General features: G+C 44.9%; 1 protein-coding gene across 1 annotated transcript in view; it reads right to left on the minus strand.

Annotated features, from left to right (window-relative positions):
• The window catches only part of LOC120941161 (polycystic kidney disease protein 1-like 1), a 249,593-nt gene that overhangs the window by 222,668 nt on the left and 9,336 nt on the right, over positions 1-17,589 (minus strand). The window contains exons 5-6 of the mRNA XM_040354447.1: positions 6,740-6,921; positions 1,821-2,042 (exon numbers count right to left, since the gene is read on the minus strand). Of these exons, the coding sequence (XP_040210381.1) occupies positions 1,821-2,042; positions 6,740-6,921 (404 nt within the window). The remainder of the gene's footprint in view (positions 1-1,820; positions 2,043-6,739; positions 6,922-17,589) is intronic.

Genomic DNA, 17,589 nt, shown 5'->3' on the forward strand with positions numbered 1-17,589 from the left:
GTCCCTTACAATAGAGCAAATGCAAGGTGAAATGTAGCAATTATCCACTATATCACCTCGCATACCGTCACATATGCTCCCCCTCTGCTCAAGGACCTGTGGCTGAGCAATTGACCCAAGCATGCAGTGCATGCGGGAGAGGGCATCTGCATTGTTTTGGAGCTTGCCCGGCCTATGCTCTACTGTAAATTTAAAGGGATTCTAATCTGCCTTTAAGAACAGATAAACACATTTTAATGTTCAGGATAATTTGTTTTTAAAAAGCAAGTACTGAGAAAAATATGGGAGGTTGCTGTTACAGACCTCAATCTCTTAATGCTAATTGCTGGATATCTTTGGTTGCAATACTTTTTGAGTCACACCTGGAACACAGTTCTTGTCATTGAAATCAGAGTCAAATTTGAAATCCTGGTTTGCGTGCCTTGTTCTTGGGTCATTATTCAGAAAATACTGAAGTCAGTAAATCAGCTTGACAGCCAGGCATTCAGCATTTTCAGAAGAAGAGAGCAGGTATGGCAGCCTGCATTTTTTAGTACAGGTTTCCTATAACGGTTATACAAACCTAATCACAAGGAACACAGAGGGTGCAACTGTACCTGGGTCCATGACATCAGCAGCAGGTCTAAACATACCAACTACTGAAGATACCTTATTGACCCACCATGCACCATATTACATTGTATATAAAATAAAGCAACATTTATCTTTCTTTTACATTTTTCTTCTGCTATGTTTAATGTGAAATTCTGGACAAAACCTAACTAATCTTAAAACTGTTCCGTCCACCCTGCTAACACCTATTCTGACTAACCTGTGTAAGAAAGATGTGTACACTTACCTATTTTAAGGCTGCTCTGTTCCAGTCATGTGATTGGTTCTCCTCTGTCAGCCAGCGCTAGCTACTAGGGAAAGGAAGGAGCTTGACAATGGATGGGCCTGTGGGTGATGTCACTGTTCTCAGGCATTGCCAGCCATTGTCGAGTGCTCTCTCCATTCCCCTGCAGCTGTTGCTGGCTGACACAGGGGAGATCACATGGCCAGACCGGAGTGGGTTGAAAAAAGTTAGTCACAATAGCAGTGGCAGTGCGTCCATAAAGGGGGCAGGAGCGCCGCCCCCTCTCTCCTGCATTGCTCTATCATGAATCTTTCTATTGTCGCCGCTGCCGCCCCCTATTCAGGTGTCCGGCCCCTTGTTGGGCTTGGCATCTGAATTACAGCGGCAGTTTTTTTTTTGGAAGAGCCAAATGCTCTTATAGGCTTCCAAATTGGTAAACAGTGGGTGCAATGCAATTGATGGGGCACACTGGCGGCAATTGATGGGGCACACTGGCGGAAATTGATGGGGAACACTGGCAGTAATTGATGGGGCACACTGGCAGCAATTGATGGTGCACACTGGCAGCAATTGATGGGGCACACTGGCAGCAATTGATGGGCACAGTGGCAGCAATTGATAAGCACACTGGCAGCAATTGATGGGGCACACTGGCAGCAATTGATGGGCACAGTGGCTGCGCTTGATGGTTTTTTTTTTCCAGTTTGTTTGCGCCCCCCCCCAAAAAAAATCTTGAGCACCAGCCGCCACTGCACAATAGCAGTTAGGCGGGGGAGGGAACAGTTTTAAGAGTAGTTAGGTTTTGGACAGAATTTCACTTTAAGCTTATATCAGACTTTTTTCCAAAAATATACTGAATTCTCCAAAATGCCACCTATTTAAATGCTTTCTGAATATAATAAGCACTTTTATCAGACATGAGCAAGGCCCTGTTAAGATTTGTAACTGAGGTTTGGTAGTTTTTATTTACACATCTGATACAAACCTAAAATTTGTGCCTGGACTGATGGATAAAAACATTTCAGCATTTGAAGATTTACGATCCCCACTGGATACAATTAAACTAAATTGAAACTGGTCGAACTTATCATGGAGTAAAGTAGTTGGAAAAGTGATAACGGCATCATTTGTCTGTAATGGGTCATGCACATCTGCATTGAAGCACGAGTGATGTTGTTTAGTCAGTGGAGTACAATCCCAGAAGAACCTTAAATAAAAATGTTAAAAGTCGACAGTTAATATTTAAAAGAAGTTTAAGCAAATTCTAGTTATACTTGGAAATCAGTGAATAACTGCATCTACAACACTTTGTATCACATTTTGTTACATATATGCAGAACATATTTATATCTTAAAGCCGAACTTCACTCTTTCTATCAACATTGACTATTTTTAATCTTTTTGCTGCTAGCATTAGTAAATAGATAGAAAGGTGCAGGGCATGTACTAGCCATCGGGACTACCGGGAGTTTCCCGGTGGGCCGATGGCTCAGTGGACTGGTTTTTGACAGACAGCTTGTCAAAGAAATAGCTTCGCAGCTCGTGCAGCCATTAATTTGAGCACCGCTGTACTGCTCAGGGCCGGCCAAGGGCGGCAATTTGAGAGGGGTGGCAATTTAGGGGTGGACAGGGCTGGGATGGTGGGAGAATGCTTGGAGCTTTAGTGTTATAATTGCGGGATCCACACACTGCTCCATCCAGCATGCCTGGGCGCGCTTGGGACACACACTGCTTCTCCTGCCCCTTTCTCCCTGCCCGTGTGCTGCATCCATGAATAGGAAGAGGGGTGGAAAGATTTAACAAGCAGCCGACAGCCATATTAAAGCCGCTGACTGTGAGTTCCCCCTGGACCATCCAAGTGAGTGAGCTGAGCACTGTCACTGACCTGACCCCCCTCTCTGCCTTTCCTATTCCCCCCTCTCTGCCGTCCCCCTGTCCTCTCTCTCTGCCCTCCCTGTCCCCCCTCTCTCTGCCTTCTCTCTGGCAGCAGGTGACAAGTGACACCCTTCATCTGGTGACAAGCAACGTGGCAAGTGTCACGCTGCATCTGGTGGCAAGCAATTGTGGCAAGTAACATGCTTCATCTGGTGGCAAGCAACAGTGGCAAGTGACACGCTTCATCTGGTGGCAAGCAACGGTAGCAAGTGACACGCTTCATCTGGTGGCAAGCAACGGTGGCAAGTGACACACTTCATCTGGTGGCAAGCAACGATGGCAAGTGACACGCTTCATCTGGTGGCAGGCGACGGTGGCAAGTGACACGCTGCATCTGGTGGCAGGCGATGGTGGCAAGTGACACGCTGCATCTGGTGACAGACGATGGTGGCAAGTGACATGCATCTGGTGGCAAGCAATGGTGACATGCTGCATCTGGTGGCAAGTGACACGCTGTATCTGGTGGCAGGAGACAGTGGCAAATGACACGCTGCATCTCGTGGCAAATGACAAGCTCATGGTTCCCTCTGCATTATGGTGAGTTGAACTATTTCATTATATATTACAATGTAGTAATATAAATAATGTGATTTGATCATCCTGACACCATATTAAGCATGGTGTCGGGATGATTTCAGTGCTAGCACCAGCCATTCACTCGACAAATCACCCCCACCGCTGAATTCGCCATCAACCCTGAGACTACATTCACCCCCCCCTGATACCTGAATGGCAGTTTGGAAATGTGGTCGCCCTACCGGGGGGCAATTTTCCCCCGTGCGCCCTAAGGCCTATACAAAGGCCGCACTACTTCCCTCAGATCCATCCCAAACGCAATCCATATCTGTATCTATATCGCGCAATTTCATATAGTTTATATACTGCGTTTTTGCTAAATTAAAGTACGCCGGGCTGAATGAAGTCCAGGGCCAAATTTTTGTCCCAGTCCAGCCTTGGAAAGGTGTATTATATTTTCTTGTTTACATTTTTTCTTCCTAGTTTCCAGGCCTTTATGCAAATTATGTCATAAATCCCAGGAGTCTTCAGGAGGGGAAGAAGGATTTTCTCAGCTAAGCACACCATCCTGATGGATTCCGGAAAGTAAACTCTACATGCATTATCTGCCATTACTGAAGATGGCCATGGCCAGAAATGCTGGGGGCTGTTTTTCAAAGTGATTTCACAAGCAAAATAAAGCCATGGATGGATGGACAACTTTGCTTTGAATATTAAAAATGAATTAAATAACAGTTGTGGTTTGTGGTGCTCAGATGCAGTGTAGTTCCACTTCGAATAACATTTTCTGCAGTAATTTGTAGAACCATTTCCATTTGCCTTGTAAGCAGATGACTACACATCCCCCTGCCTTCTCTCCCCTCCACCCCCTTTAACCCTTTCCCATCCATTCACTACCTCAGAAAAACATAGTTCTAAAGCTGTTTTTCACTCTTGATGACATGATATTTCCATGCCCCTCGCCCATGCCCCTTTCAGGTGGGAAGACCAGTGTTCCAATGATGTAGCCTGTGCCCACGTTAACTAGCCCCTTTTTTCTTCTAAAAATCTGAAAGGACCCTGCCACTGGGCAGCCAATATAAAGTGTCCATGTAGACATCTGAAGAAAGTGCTTCCTCCCTTGCAGTGAAGAAAGTAGAAGGCTGTGGGCCCAGCACATCACATGACCATAAATAAAGTTGGTTTTATTAGTCATTTAGCTTAAAGGGGTTGTAAAAGAAAAAAAATGTTTCCCTAAATTGCTTCCTTTACCTTAGTGCAGTCCTCCTTCACTTACCTCATCCTTCAATTTTGCTTTTAAATGTCCTTATTTCTTCTGAGAAATCCTCACTTCCTGTTCCTCTGCCTGTAACTCACAGTAATGTAAGGCTTTCTTCCTGGTGTGGAGAATGCCTCTTGAGGGGGGAGGGGGCGAGCAGGATTGTCAGGACGCCCACTAGCACACAGCTCCTTTCTCTATCTGCAAAGTAGAGAGTGTCCTGACTTGCCTGCTCGCCCCCTCCTCCCTCAAGAGGCTTTCTCCACACCAGGGAGAAAGCCTCGCATTACGGTGGTAAGTTACAGACAGAAGAACAGGAAGTGAGCATTTCTCAGAAGAAAGAAGGACATTTAAAAGCAAAATTGAAGGATGAGGTAAGTGAAGGAGGACTGCACTAAGGTAAAGGAAGCTATTTAGGGAAAAAGAAAATTCCTTTTCAACCCCTTTAAGGCCCCGTACACACGACCAGTTTCCTCAGCAGAATTCGGCTTTCGACCGAGTTTCTGGCTGAATTCTGCCGAGGAAACTGGTCGTGTGTACACTTTCGGCCGAGGAAGCCGAGGAGGAGCTCGACGAGGAAATAGAGAACATGTTCTCTATTTCCTCGTTGTTCTATGGGAGCTCTCGGCCCGCCGAGCTCCTCGGCGGCTTCGGGGCTGAACTGGCCGAGGAACTCGATGTGTTTGGCACGTCGAGTTCCTCGGCCGTGTGTACGGGGCCTAAGACTAACCAATATAGCAATTAGTTAGAGAGGGGGCAAAGGGTATGCTTTTGGACAGGAGATTTGGGGTCATTTTAACAGACATACCAGTTTAGCAAACATACACATAATCAAAAATGGCAACCACCCCAATCTATAACTACAACATTGTAGCTTTTAAAGCAAGGTGCACATGGAAGGGCTTTGCACACAGAAAACAAAACAAACTGAATTTCCCAGCACACTTACCAAATAACCATCAAAATATTAACACACATACCAGCAGCAAAGTTTTAGTTGACAACATTGAAAATGCAGCAAAGAACCACATGAAAACAAGAAAAGCAACCAATTCTATACAGATAATGCATTAAGATGGAAATGAAATTGCAGTGCTGCAAGACCACATTACATGTACTAAGATGCAATAATGCCTAAGAATGTTTGTCAATGTAGTGCCTCTACTTAAAAAAATTGGTAATTTAAACTTGTAAAAAAAGAAAAATGGGTCTTTCCATTACGTACTTCCTTAAAGTGGTTGTAAACTCCATTCATGAAATTTAATCGAAACACATACAGTATATTTGTAGTGTTTACTCATCTTTCCCCAAAGCTCTAAGTGCCGTTGCTTTCTGCTGCTCCGTTCCTCTGTTATCAGCAGAGTCACTTCTGACAAACTCTCTGACACAGGAGATAACAGCAGCTGAAAATGTGTGTCAGGGAGGGAGCCTAGATAAGCAGAGAGCTTGTCTATTCACAGTACAGCTCTGCATTTTCCTTCATTCCTCTGACTATGTGGAGAAGGGGTGTGCCTTTCCTCCAATCAGCTCACACAGTGTATGCCCAGACTCCACACCCACTGCTGAAACAGGAACAAAAGATTTCTAACACAAGTTGCACTTTCCAAAGAGTGTAGAAAGGGAAAGACAGCAGATATACATGTAAACATATGTAGGGAGATTTGTTTAATCTTTGTGTATCATATGATTCTTTTCACTTCCCTGGGTATAGGAGAGGGTTTACAATCACTTTAAATAAAAACAAGTTATTGGCTCTATCTGGCTCCAATACTCTGGGCCACTGATCCAAAACAAGCATGCACATGTGAAAGCCAGAGTGAAGTCTTTAATATACATACAGTACATGTTTCTGGACAGTTGTTCAAAAAGTATTGAAGCCAATGGATCAACATCAAAGCCAGATATCTAGCATCTTCTGAAGAAGAGATAAGCAATCTCAGCCTCCATATTCTTTTTGTACAGGTTTAAAGGTCAAGAAATGACAACTGAATAAATGACAACTTCTAAATTTCACTTTATAGCATGTTTATCAGCATTACTTCCCAGTGCTGCTGAAACTGCTCTACAGTTTACAGTTAGTTGGAAAAAGTATTCTCTTTTCATTTTAAACCCATAAGTTTGAATAATTCTACAGTTCTATACAACAAATGATAGCAAGCTTTTCCTATGAAGAGATGTTTTTGTTAATGGTTTACCTTAAAGGATTACCAGGATTATCTGGGTCAAATGATGCTGTTCCATCCAATATGAAATATTCCACAGTGGTTTTATCTATGTAAAGATGATGGCCATTTGCAAGCACACTCACTGGAACAGTAGGTTGAACTTCAACTGCCACAGAATAATTACTGTAGACCACAGTTCCAATTATTTGAACCTAAAAAAGAAATGCATATTGAACACAGCACTTTGCACTACAATAAAAGGAGATAACCATTAATGAATATGGATCATTGGAACAATCTCCAAGATGTACAGTAAATATTTCTTGTTCCAATTTACCACCACTAGAATTGATCTTCTAAAGCCCTCATTGATCATAGTATGTAGAATTCTGTCTAGAAATGTAATATTATTTGTGAAATAAGCCCTTTCCCTGAGTGCCAACAGAAGTTACTATAGTCACGACTTTTTGTCTAAAATGGGATTAGAAAAGTGCATTGGTCAGAACCCCCATTTTAATTGTAGTGACCCAGAGGTGACATATTAGCTTTTAGCACTGGCAGTAAGGTATGCTAACCCTTTATGGCTAAAACCCTAAGGCCTTGTACACACGATAGGTTAACCAGAGGACAACGGTCTGAAGGACCGCTTTCATCAGTCCAAACCGATCGTGTGTGAGCCCCATAGGTTATTTAACCTTAGATTAAAAAAAAGACAACTTGCTTTAAAATTTAACCTATGGATTCCTAACCGATTGGTCAAAACTGATCGTTAGTACGCACAACCATCGGTTAAAAATCCATGCATGCTCAGAATCAAGTCGACGCATGCTTGGAAGCATTGAACTTCGTTTTTTTCAGCACGTCGTTGTGTTTTACGTCACTGCGTTCTGACACGATCGTTTTTTTAACTGATGGTGTGTGGGCATGACTTTTTAAATCCGTAAGGACCCATGATTAACAGACTGTGGAGTCATACCAAGTAGGTCAACAGTTGCACAGATTTTTGAAAATCACACCTCTCTGTAATGCCCCGTACACCCGATCGGAAATTCCGACAGCAAAGTCCGATGTGAGCTCTTGAACGGAAATTCCAACCGCGTGTATGCCCCATCGGACTTTTGCTGTTGGAATTCCTGCCCAAAAAGATTGAGAGCTGGTTCTCAAAATTTCAGACGGAAAAAATTCCTATCAGAATATCCAATCGCCTGTAGCAATTAAGAAAAATTCCGACGCATTCCCTGAAAAAATTTGACGCATGCTCAGAAGCATTGAACTTCATTTTCTCGGCTCATCATAGTGTTGTACGTCACCGCGTTCTTGACGGACGAAAGTTTTGAGAACTTTTGTGTGACCGTGTGTATGCAAGCCAAGCTTGAGCGGAATTCCGTCGGAAAAACCATCAAAGGAAAATCCGATCGTGTGTACGCGGCATTACACTTTATTATGCAGGTGCATATTTAGGATAGAGAGGACAATTTATTTGCAAGAGGCATGAAAGAGACCATCTACAGTATGTCAGTCTGAAACAATCATGCCTAAACAAGGTTGGGGGCCTAGAACACTCCTCTCACCATAAATATACATAAATGGTTGGAATCACTCTCCAAAGCCATGTTTTCACTGGCGGGCCCTGCATAGCAACCTGCCTTTGCTGTGATGTTGGTTTGTATTTGAACAAAACTCATGGTAACAGATCAAATATTTCTCCACACCAACCTTTTATTTCTAGAGCAATTAGTGCTCATGCTGACAGCCCTGCACTACTGTGTAAGACGGTTAGTGGGTGTCTTCTTTCCTGGACAAGTCTCAAATTAGGGAACAGGGAACATGTATCAATGGAAAAAAAAATTGTAAAAACTGTCGTTTTTTCTTGAGCAGCGATTTTAATGATGCTTAAAGTGAAAAAAAAAATTCCTTTAAATATGGTACCTGCTGGGTGTCTATAGTAGCGGCACGTGTTTAGAAATGTCCTTGCACAACATGAGACTACTCTCAGAAAAAAGTAATGTAATACTGCCTGCAGCTTTAATGTAATGTTTGGTCCCTGCAATATGGATAAAAATCATTAAAAAAAATAGCATGAGTTTCCCGCCACCACTCCCCCCAGGTCATTACAAGACCCAGTGCCGATCCTGACCTCCCTGGGGCCCTAAGAAAAATGACATGGCACATTAAAAATGAGAATCGGGGGGCGCTGACGACAGTGACATGTCACATTAACCACTTCCATACCAGACACTTACGTACCCTCCCGCCCAAGCCAATTTTCAGCTTTCAGCACTGTCGCACTTTCAATGGCAATTGCGCGGTCATGCTATACTGTACCCAAACAAAATTGGCGTCCTTTTTCCCCCACAAATAGAGCTTTCTTTTGGTGGTATTTGATCACCTCTGCGATTTTTTTTGCGCAACAACTAAAGAAAGACTGAAAATTTTGAAAAAAAATTAAGTTTTTTGGTAGTACTGACGGGCACAGATGAGGTGGCACTGATTGGCGGCGCTGGTATGCGGCACTGATGGGCACTCATAGGCGGCACTTATGGGCACACATAGGCGGCACTGATGGGCACACATAGGCGGCACTGATGGGCACACATAGGCAGGCACTGATGGGCACTCATGGGCGGCACTGGGCACTCATAGGCGGCACAGATGGGCACTCATGGGCGGCACTGATGGATACTTATGGGTGGCACAGCTGGGCACTGATAGGTGGGCACTGGGCATGGATGGGCACTGTGGGGTGGCACTGATGGACACTGTGGGGTGGCACTGATGGACACTGGGGTGGCACTGATGGACACTGTGGGGCAGCACTGATTTTCCCAGGTTGCCAGTCAGTGCCCATTTGTGGGCACTGATTGGCATCTTTTTTTTTTTATGCTTTTTTTTAGACTTTTTTTTTTCCCCAAGCTTTTTTTTTTTTGTTTGGCCCACCCTGGTGGTCCATGGTGGGCTTCCCTGGTGGTCCAGTGTGGTGATCCGAGGGGGGGCTGCGCTGATAAATAATCAGTGCAAACCCCCCCTGTCAGGAGAGCCGCTGATCGGCTCTCCTATACTCGCGTCTGTCAGACGCGAGTGAGGAAGAGCCATCAACGGCTTTTCCTGTTTACATCGTGATCAGCCGTGATTGGACACGGCTGATCACGTGGTAAAGAGTCTCCGCCGGAGGCTCTTTACCGAGATCGGTGATGCAGGGTGTCAGACTGACACCCCGCATCACCGATCACCGCGCTGCGCGCCCCCATGGGCGCGCGCGGGATGAAATCCTGCAGGACGTCCATGGACGTCCTGTCAGGATTTCAGAACCACTTCCCGGACGTAAATCAGCCATAGGCCGGGCGGGAAGTGGTTAAAGAAAGTTGAGAAGCGGGGGGAGGGGGTGTTCTGCTGTTGGAAATGACTCAGCCAGCGAGTTTAGAAGCGGGGTGAGGAGGCGAAAATGACTTCTCACCAGGCGGGGCCGCTAGTAATTTGGGGGGCCCTTCGCAGCTTTGCGGGGCCCTAAGCAGCTTGCATACTGAGCCTATAGTGAGGATTGGCCCTGACAAGACCTTTTGGCCCTATATACTTTGAACAGCAGTATACAGGCTGTGCAAACAAGATAAGGACTGTAGGTTTGTTAAGTAGAATCAGAACCATGTCATACTTTGCTCCTGCATATTGCACAATTTCCTAAAGAGACCCCTTAACAAACTACATGACACTTGTGCCTGATGAGGCCACTGATGTTCCAGTGGTGGTGGCCCGTGAGGCTCGGTGGCCCGTGAGGCTCGGCGCTCACGCACGAGCACGAGCGAAGCCGAGCCAAGCCGAATGTACCCGAGTGTACTGCACTCTGTATATGTCGGCGCAGGAATTTAAACTGAGCGCAGGAAGCGGCTATCGGCGTATATCGCGCACCCACGATTTTCCCATAAATACGGTAAATAGCACACGTCCACTAACACTGAGTACTATGTTTAGGTGTAAACTAAACACTATGCAGGCAATACAACACGTTAGAGCACTGCAGCTAGCACAATCTACTGCCTAAGAATAGGAATAGCTGATCTAGCTAAGCTATACAGTGTATAAATATATGTACAACTCCTAGGGATGTATATATATTCTCTACACACTGTAAATTTAACTAAACTCACTAGCCTTCCTGCTCTATCTATCTATCTGGTAGAAAAGACGCTGTGTCTCTATCTATCTCTCTCTAACTGTCTGACTGACTTCTCTTTAACTACTTGCCGACCAGCCGCCGTCATTCTATGGCGGCAGGTCGGCTCTCCTGGCAGGTCGGCGAGAGCCCGTCATACTACGTCGGCTCTTAGAGCGGCCACTAGGGGCGCTCGCGCGCGCCCTCCGCTCGCCCCTGACTCCCGTGCGTGTGCCCGGCGGGCGCGATCGCCGCCGGGCACACGCGATCGCTCGTTACAGAGCGGGGATCGGGAGCTGTGTGTGTAAACACACAGCTCACGGTCCTGTCAGGGAGAGAAATGCTGATCTTCTGTTCATACAATGTATGAACAGAAGATCAGTGTTTCCCCTAGTGAGGCCACCCCCCCCCACAGTAAGAACACACCCAGGGAACATACTTAACCCCTTCCCCGCCCCCTAGTGTTAACCCCTTCACTGCCAGTGGCATTTTTATAGTAATCCAATGCATTTTTTTAGCACTGATCGCTATAAAAATGACAATGGTCCTAAAAATGTGTCAAAAGTGTCCGAAGTGTCCGCCATAATGTCGCAGTACCGAAAAAAAATCGCTGATCGCCGCCATTACTAGTAAAAAATATATATTAATAAAAATGACATAAAAATACCCCCTATTTTGTAAACGCTATAACTTTTGCGCAAACCAATCAATAAACGCTTATTGCGATTTTTTTTACGAAAAATACGTAGAAGAATACGTATCGGCCTAAACTGAGGAAAAAAAAAGTTTTTTTATATATTTTTGGGGGATATTTATTACAGCAAAAAGTAAAAAATATAATTTTTTTTCAAAATTGTCGCTCTATTTTTGTTTATAGCGCAAAAAAAAAAAACGCAGAGGTGATCAAATACCACCAAAAGAAAGCTCTATTTGTGGGAAAAAAAGGACGCCAATTTTGTTTGGGAGCCACGTCGCACGACCGCGCAATTGTCAGTTAAAGCGACGCAGTCCCGAATCGCAAAAAGTGCTCTGGTCTTTGACCAGCAATATGGTCCGGGGGGGTAAGTGGTTAACAAAGCCGGAACACACTACACGAGGCCGCCTTAGAGGCGGCCTTATATAGTGTGGGGCGTGTACTAAACCCCCTGAGCCATAATTGGCCAAAGCCACCCTGGCTTTGGCCAATTGTGGTTCTTCGTTTTTTGCGCCTTGTGATTGGCCAAGCATGCAGGGTCATGGTGCATGCTTGGCCAATCATTTCGAAATTTCGATTTTTTATCGAAATTTTGAATTTTTTATTTTCAAATTTTTTATTTTTGAATTTTTTATTTTCGAATTTTCGATTTTCGAAATTTCGATTTTCGAAATTTCGAATTTTTCTAATTTTTGAATATTGAATTTTCGAAAAAAAAAAATTTGAATTTTTTATTTTCGAATTTTCGAAAATAAAAAATTCGAAAATTAAAAAATTCGAAAATGAAAATTCGAAAAATAAAAAATTCGAATATTCGAAATTTGAAAATTCTAAATTTGAAATTTGAAAATTCTAAATTTGAAAATTCTAAATTCGAAAATTCGAAATTTCTAAAATTCTAAAAATGTGATAATTTAAAAAAAACGAAAACTCGAAAATGATAAATTCGAAAATTCGAATATTCGAAATTCAAAAATTAAAAATTCGAAAATTCCAGCGCTGTGATTGGCTGGAGCGGCGATGACGCGTGCGCGTGGGAGATTTAAAACTCGGCAAGGTTCGGCGGCTGCCGGTCCTTTCGCCGTAGATTCCCCCTGCGCATGCGCCGCATTGCGAGGGGAATATCTCCTAAACCGTGCAGGTTTAGGAGATATTCTCCTTACCTACAGGTAAGCCTTGTTATAGGCTTACCTGTAGGTAAAAGTCAAAAAAGTGGGTTTACAACCACTTTAAAGAAAGGGAGGGGCTGCTCTCACTCTCTTGGGATCTGCATCTTCTCCTGGGCAGAGCTGCTGAGGAGCACAGCCGTGCTGCTAGGCCAGAAGCCTGGGCCTAAATTCACAGAGAGATCAGCCATGCGGAAGGAAGCAAGACTCCAGCATCCAGCCCGTGTTCCCGGAGATCGGAGAGGCAACCCAGCTGACAACTGAAACAGTGGAGAACCCTCATCCAGGATCCTTGTGCTGTGGAGCAGTGATTTATCAACACATGTTCTGAGAAGAATTCAGGCGGATTGGCCTGTCGGATGAGAGAGCACATGCTCAGCTTGAAACTCTCCCTTTAGACAGTTAACCTAGTGCCACCCCACAGGCCGGAGACACGTGTAGGGCCTCCAGTTGGGGTTGAGAGGCCCCTTTCACTGTTCATAGTTATTATACTGAAGTGACTGATGCTGGCTAGTGATCGGCTCACCAATGTTGCTGTTCAGGATACTTTGTTTAATCAATCTTCCCTCATTATTTACCACTTGCACGTGCACCTACCGGCCGCAACGTAACTTCAGCTGTCTGCAGGACTGCCCGCTAGAGGGCGCTCGCGAGCATAGACTGCCTATCTTAGTTTAAGTAATGGTACCATTCTTTAGTGCAGACATGTTTTTCTTTATTAATGTCACTTGCTGATTTCCGCAAGGGCCCTTGCGAAATAATATTGTGTTGTTGCATAACAGTTATCCATTTAATGATTTAAACTTATGCTTGTTTCTCTTTGAGTTCATATAAAGTAAACTCATTCTTTTGATTTAAATATACTACTGTGTGAAGTCCATTTCTTATCTGGAGGAACCATCCATAATTCAGGTAATACTACTATTACATTGTCATTGAATACTGTATGCCTGTTATTGTGCCCCCCAGCCCAGCAGGGGTCGCAATACACCCTCCAGACTTCTGATGTGTCAAGGGAGGGTTTGAGCTAGTTAAATAGGGGTGAGCCAAATCAAAAGAGTGTAGATCCCAAAAACAACCAGCGGCTCCTTCGGGGGTAGCGCTACATCTATCTATCTAATTATCTATCTATATGTCTGTCTGTCTATCTAATTATCTATCTATATCTATCTGTCTGTCTAATTATCTATCTATTTATCTATCTATCTGTCTCGCTATCTATCTATCTATTTTTCTATCTATCTATCTCTCCCTCTCTATATCTATCTGACTGTCTAATTATCTATCAGAATATCTGTCTGTCTCTCTATCTATCTATCTATCTATCTATCTATCTATCTATCTATCTATCTATCTATCGGAATATCTGTCTGTCTCTCTATCTGTCGGTCTGTCTATCTAATTATCTATCTATTTGTATCTATCTATCTGCATATTTGCCTATCTGTATATCTATCTATGCAGGGATGGACTGGCCATTGGGACTACAGGGAGTTTCCCGGTGGGCCGATGGCTCAGTGGGCCGACTTCAGTGACAGCGTACGGCCGCCCCCCTCCGCTCCTCTCCCTTCCCGCAGCACTCACCTCCTCTCCCTGCCCACAGCGCTCACCTGTGGGGAACAAAGAAGCAGGGGGGAGGACCAGAGGAGCAGGGGGGGATGACAGAGGAGCATGGGGGAGGGGACAGACAGCTGACTCAACAGCTATGGCCTGGGAGTTTCTCACTTCTGCCTAATCTTGTCCCATAAGAGGGGGCACCAATCGGATTCTTTGCCCCGGATGAAATAATGTTTAGCTTCCCCACTGGTGCTGCCTATGAGAGTACCAGTACCAGCTGTTCTACTTTAATAAAGTAGAACGGCTAGTGACTAGTGAAGGGGGAGAGGGGGCTTGGGTGGCCGGGGGGATGGGAGTTGTCTGGCCGCTGTGTGAGAGACCTGTCAAAGTAGGCCAGTCTGGATGAAGTCCAGGGCCAAATTTTTGTCCCAGTCCAGCCCTGTATCTATGTATCTGTCCTATCCAATCTATCCCTCTGTCTGTCTGCAGGTCCCATTGTCTGCGAGTGACAAAAAATGGAGCACCAGCCGCCACTGCCCAATCGTCTCCAAGCTCCCTGTATAGTTTGCAAGAGAAATGGTCTGCACTAGGGTCGTCATATAAAAAAGAGAACAACGTTTCCTTCCCTCCATTCTCTTTCTTCTGCAAATTCATCAGAAAAATTGCAGAGACCAAGATTGATCCAAGTTTTACCTATGGTGAGTACAGTCTCTTCTCACCCTTTCTTAAGGGTACCAGTCTTCAAGGCAACTGTATAAACCGTAGAGGCCCAGTATCCGTGAAAAAGACTGACTTCCCTCCCACGCCTACCACAGTTGTGGTCACGAACAGAGTGGGAAGATTGAAAACCCTAACAGAGAGTGTCCCATTCACAAGAAGCCACACCCCCTCAAAAAATGTATTGGCTTTAGGGAAAAGCCTCTTGAAGAGGGTAAGGAGCTTTTAAAGACATTTAGGGTATGTTTTAGGTGCTGTGCTTCTACAGAACATTTTGCAAAGGACTGTATGTATGTATGTGCCCATCAAGTGCATAGAGTGTGGCTCTGAAGAACATGTGCAAGCCCTCCATCCACTTGAGCCCAGCTCCGCAAAACCTGCTAACTCTCCTCCCAGGTTAACTCATGGCGGGGAGAATATAGACCAAGTGCCTAATTCTACCATAATTTCTTCATCCTGTACTGAAGTTTGTGGAGAAGACCACTGTGATAAGTCCTGTGCTAAAATATGCTTGTTGAACATATACCACAAGGATCAACCAGAAAATACTCTAAAGGCGTATGCTATCTTAGATGATCAGAACAATAGATCACTTGCAAAATCAGAACTGTTTAATCTATTTGAAATAAAAGCCAAAGCTCATCCTTACACCTTGGCAGAGGCGTCTCTAGGCTTTGTGAGGCCTTAGGCAAAACTTGACATGGGGCCCCACTCATACCCATGATGGGAATAATAATTTAAGAACATGAGCCTCTTCCCCACAACCCTGACCGGTGGTTGTGGGGGTCTGCAGGCAGGGGGCTTATCGGAATCTGGAAGCCCCCTTTAACAAGGCGGCCCCCCCAGATCCTGCTTTTTAATTACTAAGGGGCGGGGTGATGTCACCTGGTGAACCTGCCCCCGTGTGATGTCATTGACTGAGAGCATGCTGGGTCATTGACGTCACAAGGGGTGGTGTCACCAATATTCACTGGTTGTTAGGGACACTGGTGGCCCCTCTTCTGAGTCAGGGCTCCTAACGCTGCCTGAGCAGAGCAGCGTCAGCATTAAGGTCCCCTGTCCCATAAAACTAGGGTAATTACTAAGGGGCGGGGTGATGTCACCTGGTGAACCTACCCCCGTGTGATGTCATTGACTGAGAGCATGCTGGGTCATTGACGTCACAAGGGGTGGTGTCACCAATATTCACTGGTTGTTAGGGACACTGGCGGCCCCTCATCTGAGTCAGAGCTCTTAACGCTGCCTGAGCAGAGCAGCGTCAGCGTTAAGGTCCCCTGTCCCTCAAAACTAGGGTAATGCATTGGGTAAGTTAAGGCGGCCATTAAAGGCCCCTGTGAGTTGGAGGCCTTAGGCGACCGCCTAATTAAAGCACCTGCACCTTGGGTACCTGTACTGGAACTATAGAGGTTTATGGAAGAAGGGCTCATGGACTCATGGTATCTTGGTATACTCATGGTATCTTCTCTCAAAGGTAACTTGCAGTTACCCCTACCTACACTTGTTGAGTGCAATCAGATACCTGCTAACAGGGAAGAAATCCCTACTCCAGCTGCTGCTTTCCATCACCCTTATCTGAAGGTAATAGCAAATGAGATACCGCTGCTTGACAAAGATGCTCAGATCCTTCTTCTGTTAGGAAGAGACATTCTAAGAGTTCACAAGGTACACAGACAAGTCAGTGAACCCCCAGATGCCCCATTTGCCCAGCGCATGGATCTAGGTTGGGCCATCTTAGGCAATGCCTGTATGGCAAAATGAAGAGACCTACCAACATTTAAGACAAATGTCCTGCCAAATGGCTGAAACACTTACTTTGAGCCATGCTCACATCACTACTGGGAGAAGATAGGACTTCGGCTCTACAGTGTTTAATGCAACCAGCGAAGATGACATACTGGCTCCTTCAACACAAGACAAAGAATTCATAAAGGTAATGGACACGGAGTTCTTCCAAGACGACTCCAATAACTGGGTAGCACCCCTACCTTTTCGTCTCCCAAGAGAGAGTTTGCCCAACAACTTGCAGCAGGCCATCAGTAGATTCTCCTCCTTAAAGTGAAACTTAAGCAGGAAACCAGACATACAAAAGCACTTTGTGGACTTTATGCAAAATGTATTTGACAGAGATCATGCAGAGCCTGCACCCCCACTAAAGGAGGAGTCAGAGAAGACAACAGAAACGACCTCAGGTTTCTATGGCAAAAAGACAATGACATCAACAAGGAAGTTATAGATTATCAAATGAAGGTACATATCTTCGGTTACAGTCCTTCCCCAGCAATGGCACCTTATGGGCTAAGGAGAACAGCTCAGACTGGAGAAGAAGAATATGGATCTGATGCTCGTCAATTTGTTGAAAGAAGCTTCTACGTTGACGATGCACTCAAGTCTTTTTCAACCGCTAAAGAAGCAATTGATCTTCTCACCAGAACAAAAGAAATGCTGTCTGTAGCAAACCTTAGGCCTTGTACACACGATAGGTTAACCAGAGGACAACGGTCTGAAGGACCGTTGTCTTAGGTTAACCGATGAAGCTGACTGATGGTCCGTCGTGCATACACGCCATCAGTTAAAAAAACGATCGTGTCAGAACGCGGTG

The sequence above is a fragment of the Rana temporaria genome, chromosome 5 (genome assembly GCF_905171775.1).
Source record: "Rana temporaria chromosome 5, aRanTem1.1, whole genome shotgun sequence".
In the NCBI taxonomy this organism is placed as follows: domain Eukaryota; kingdom Metazoa; phylum Chordata; class Amphibia; order Anura; family Ranidae; genus Rana; species Rana temporaria.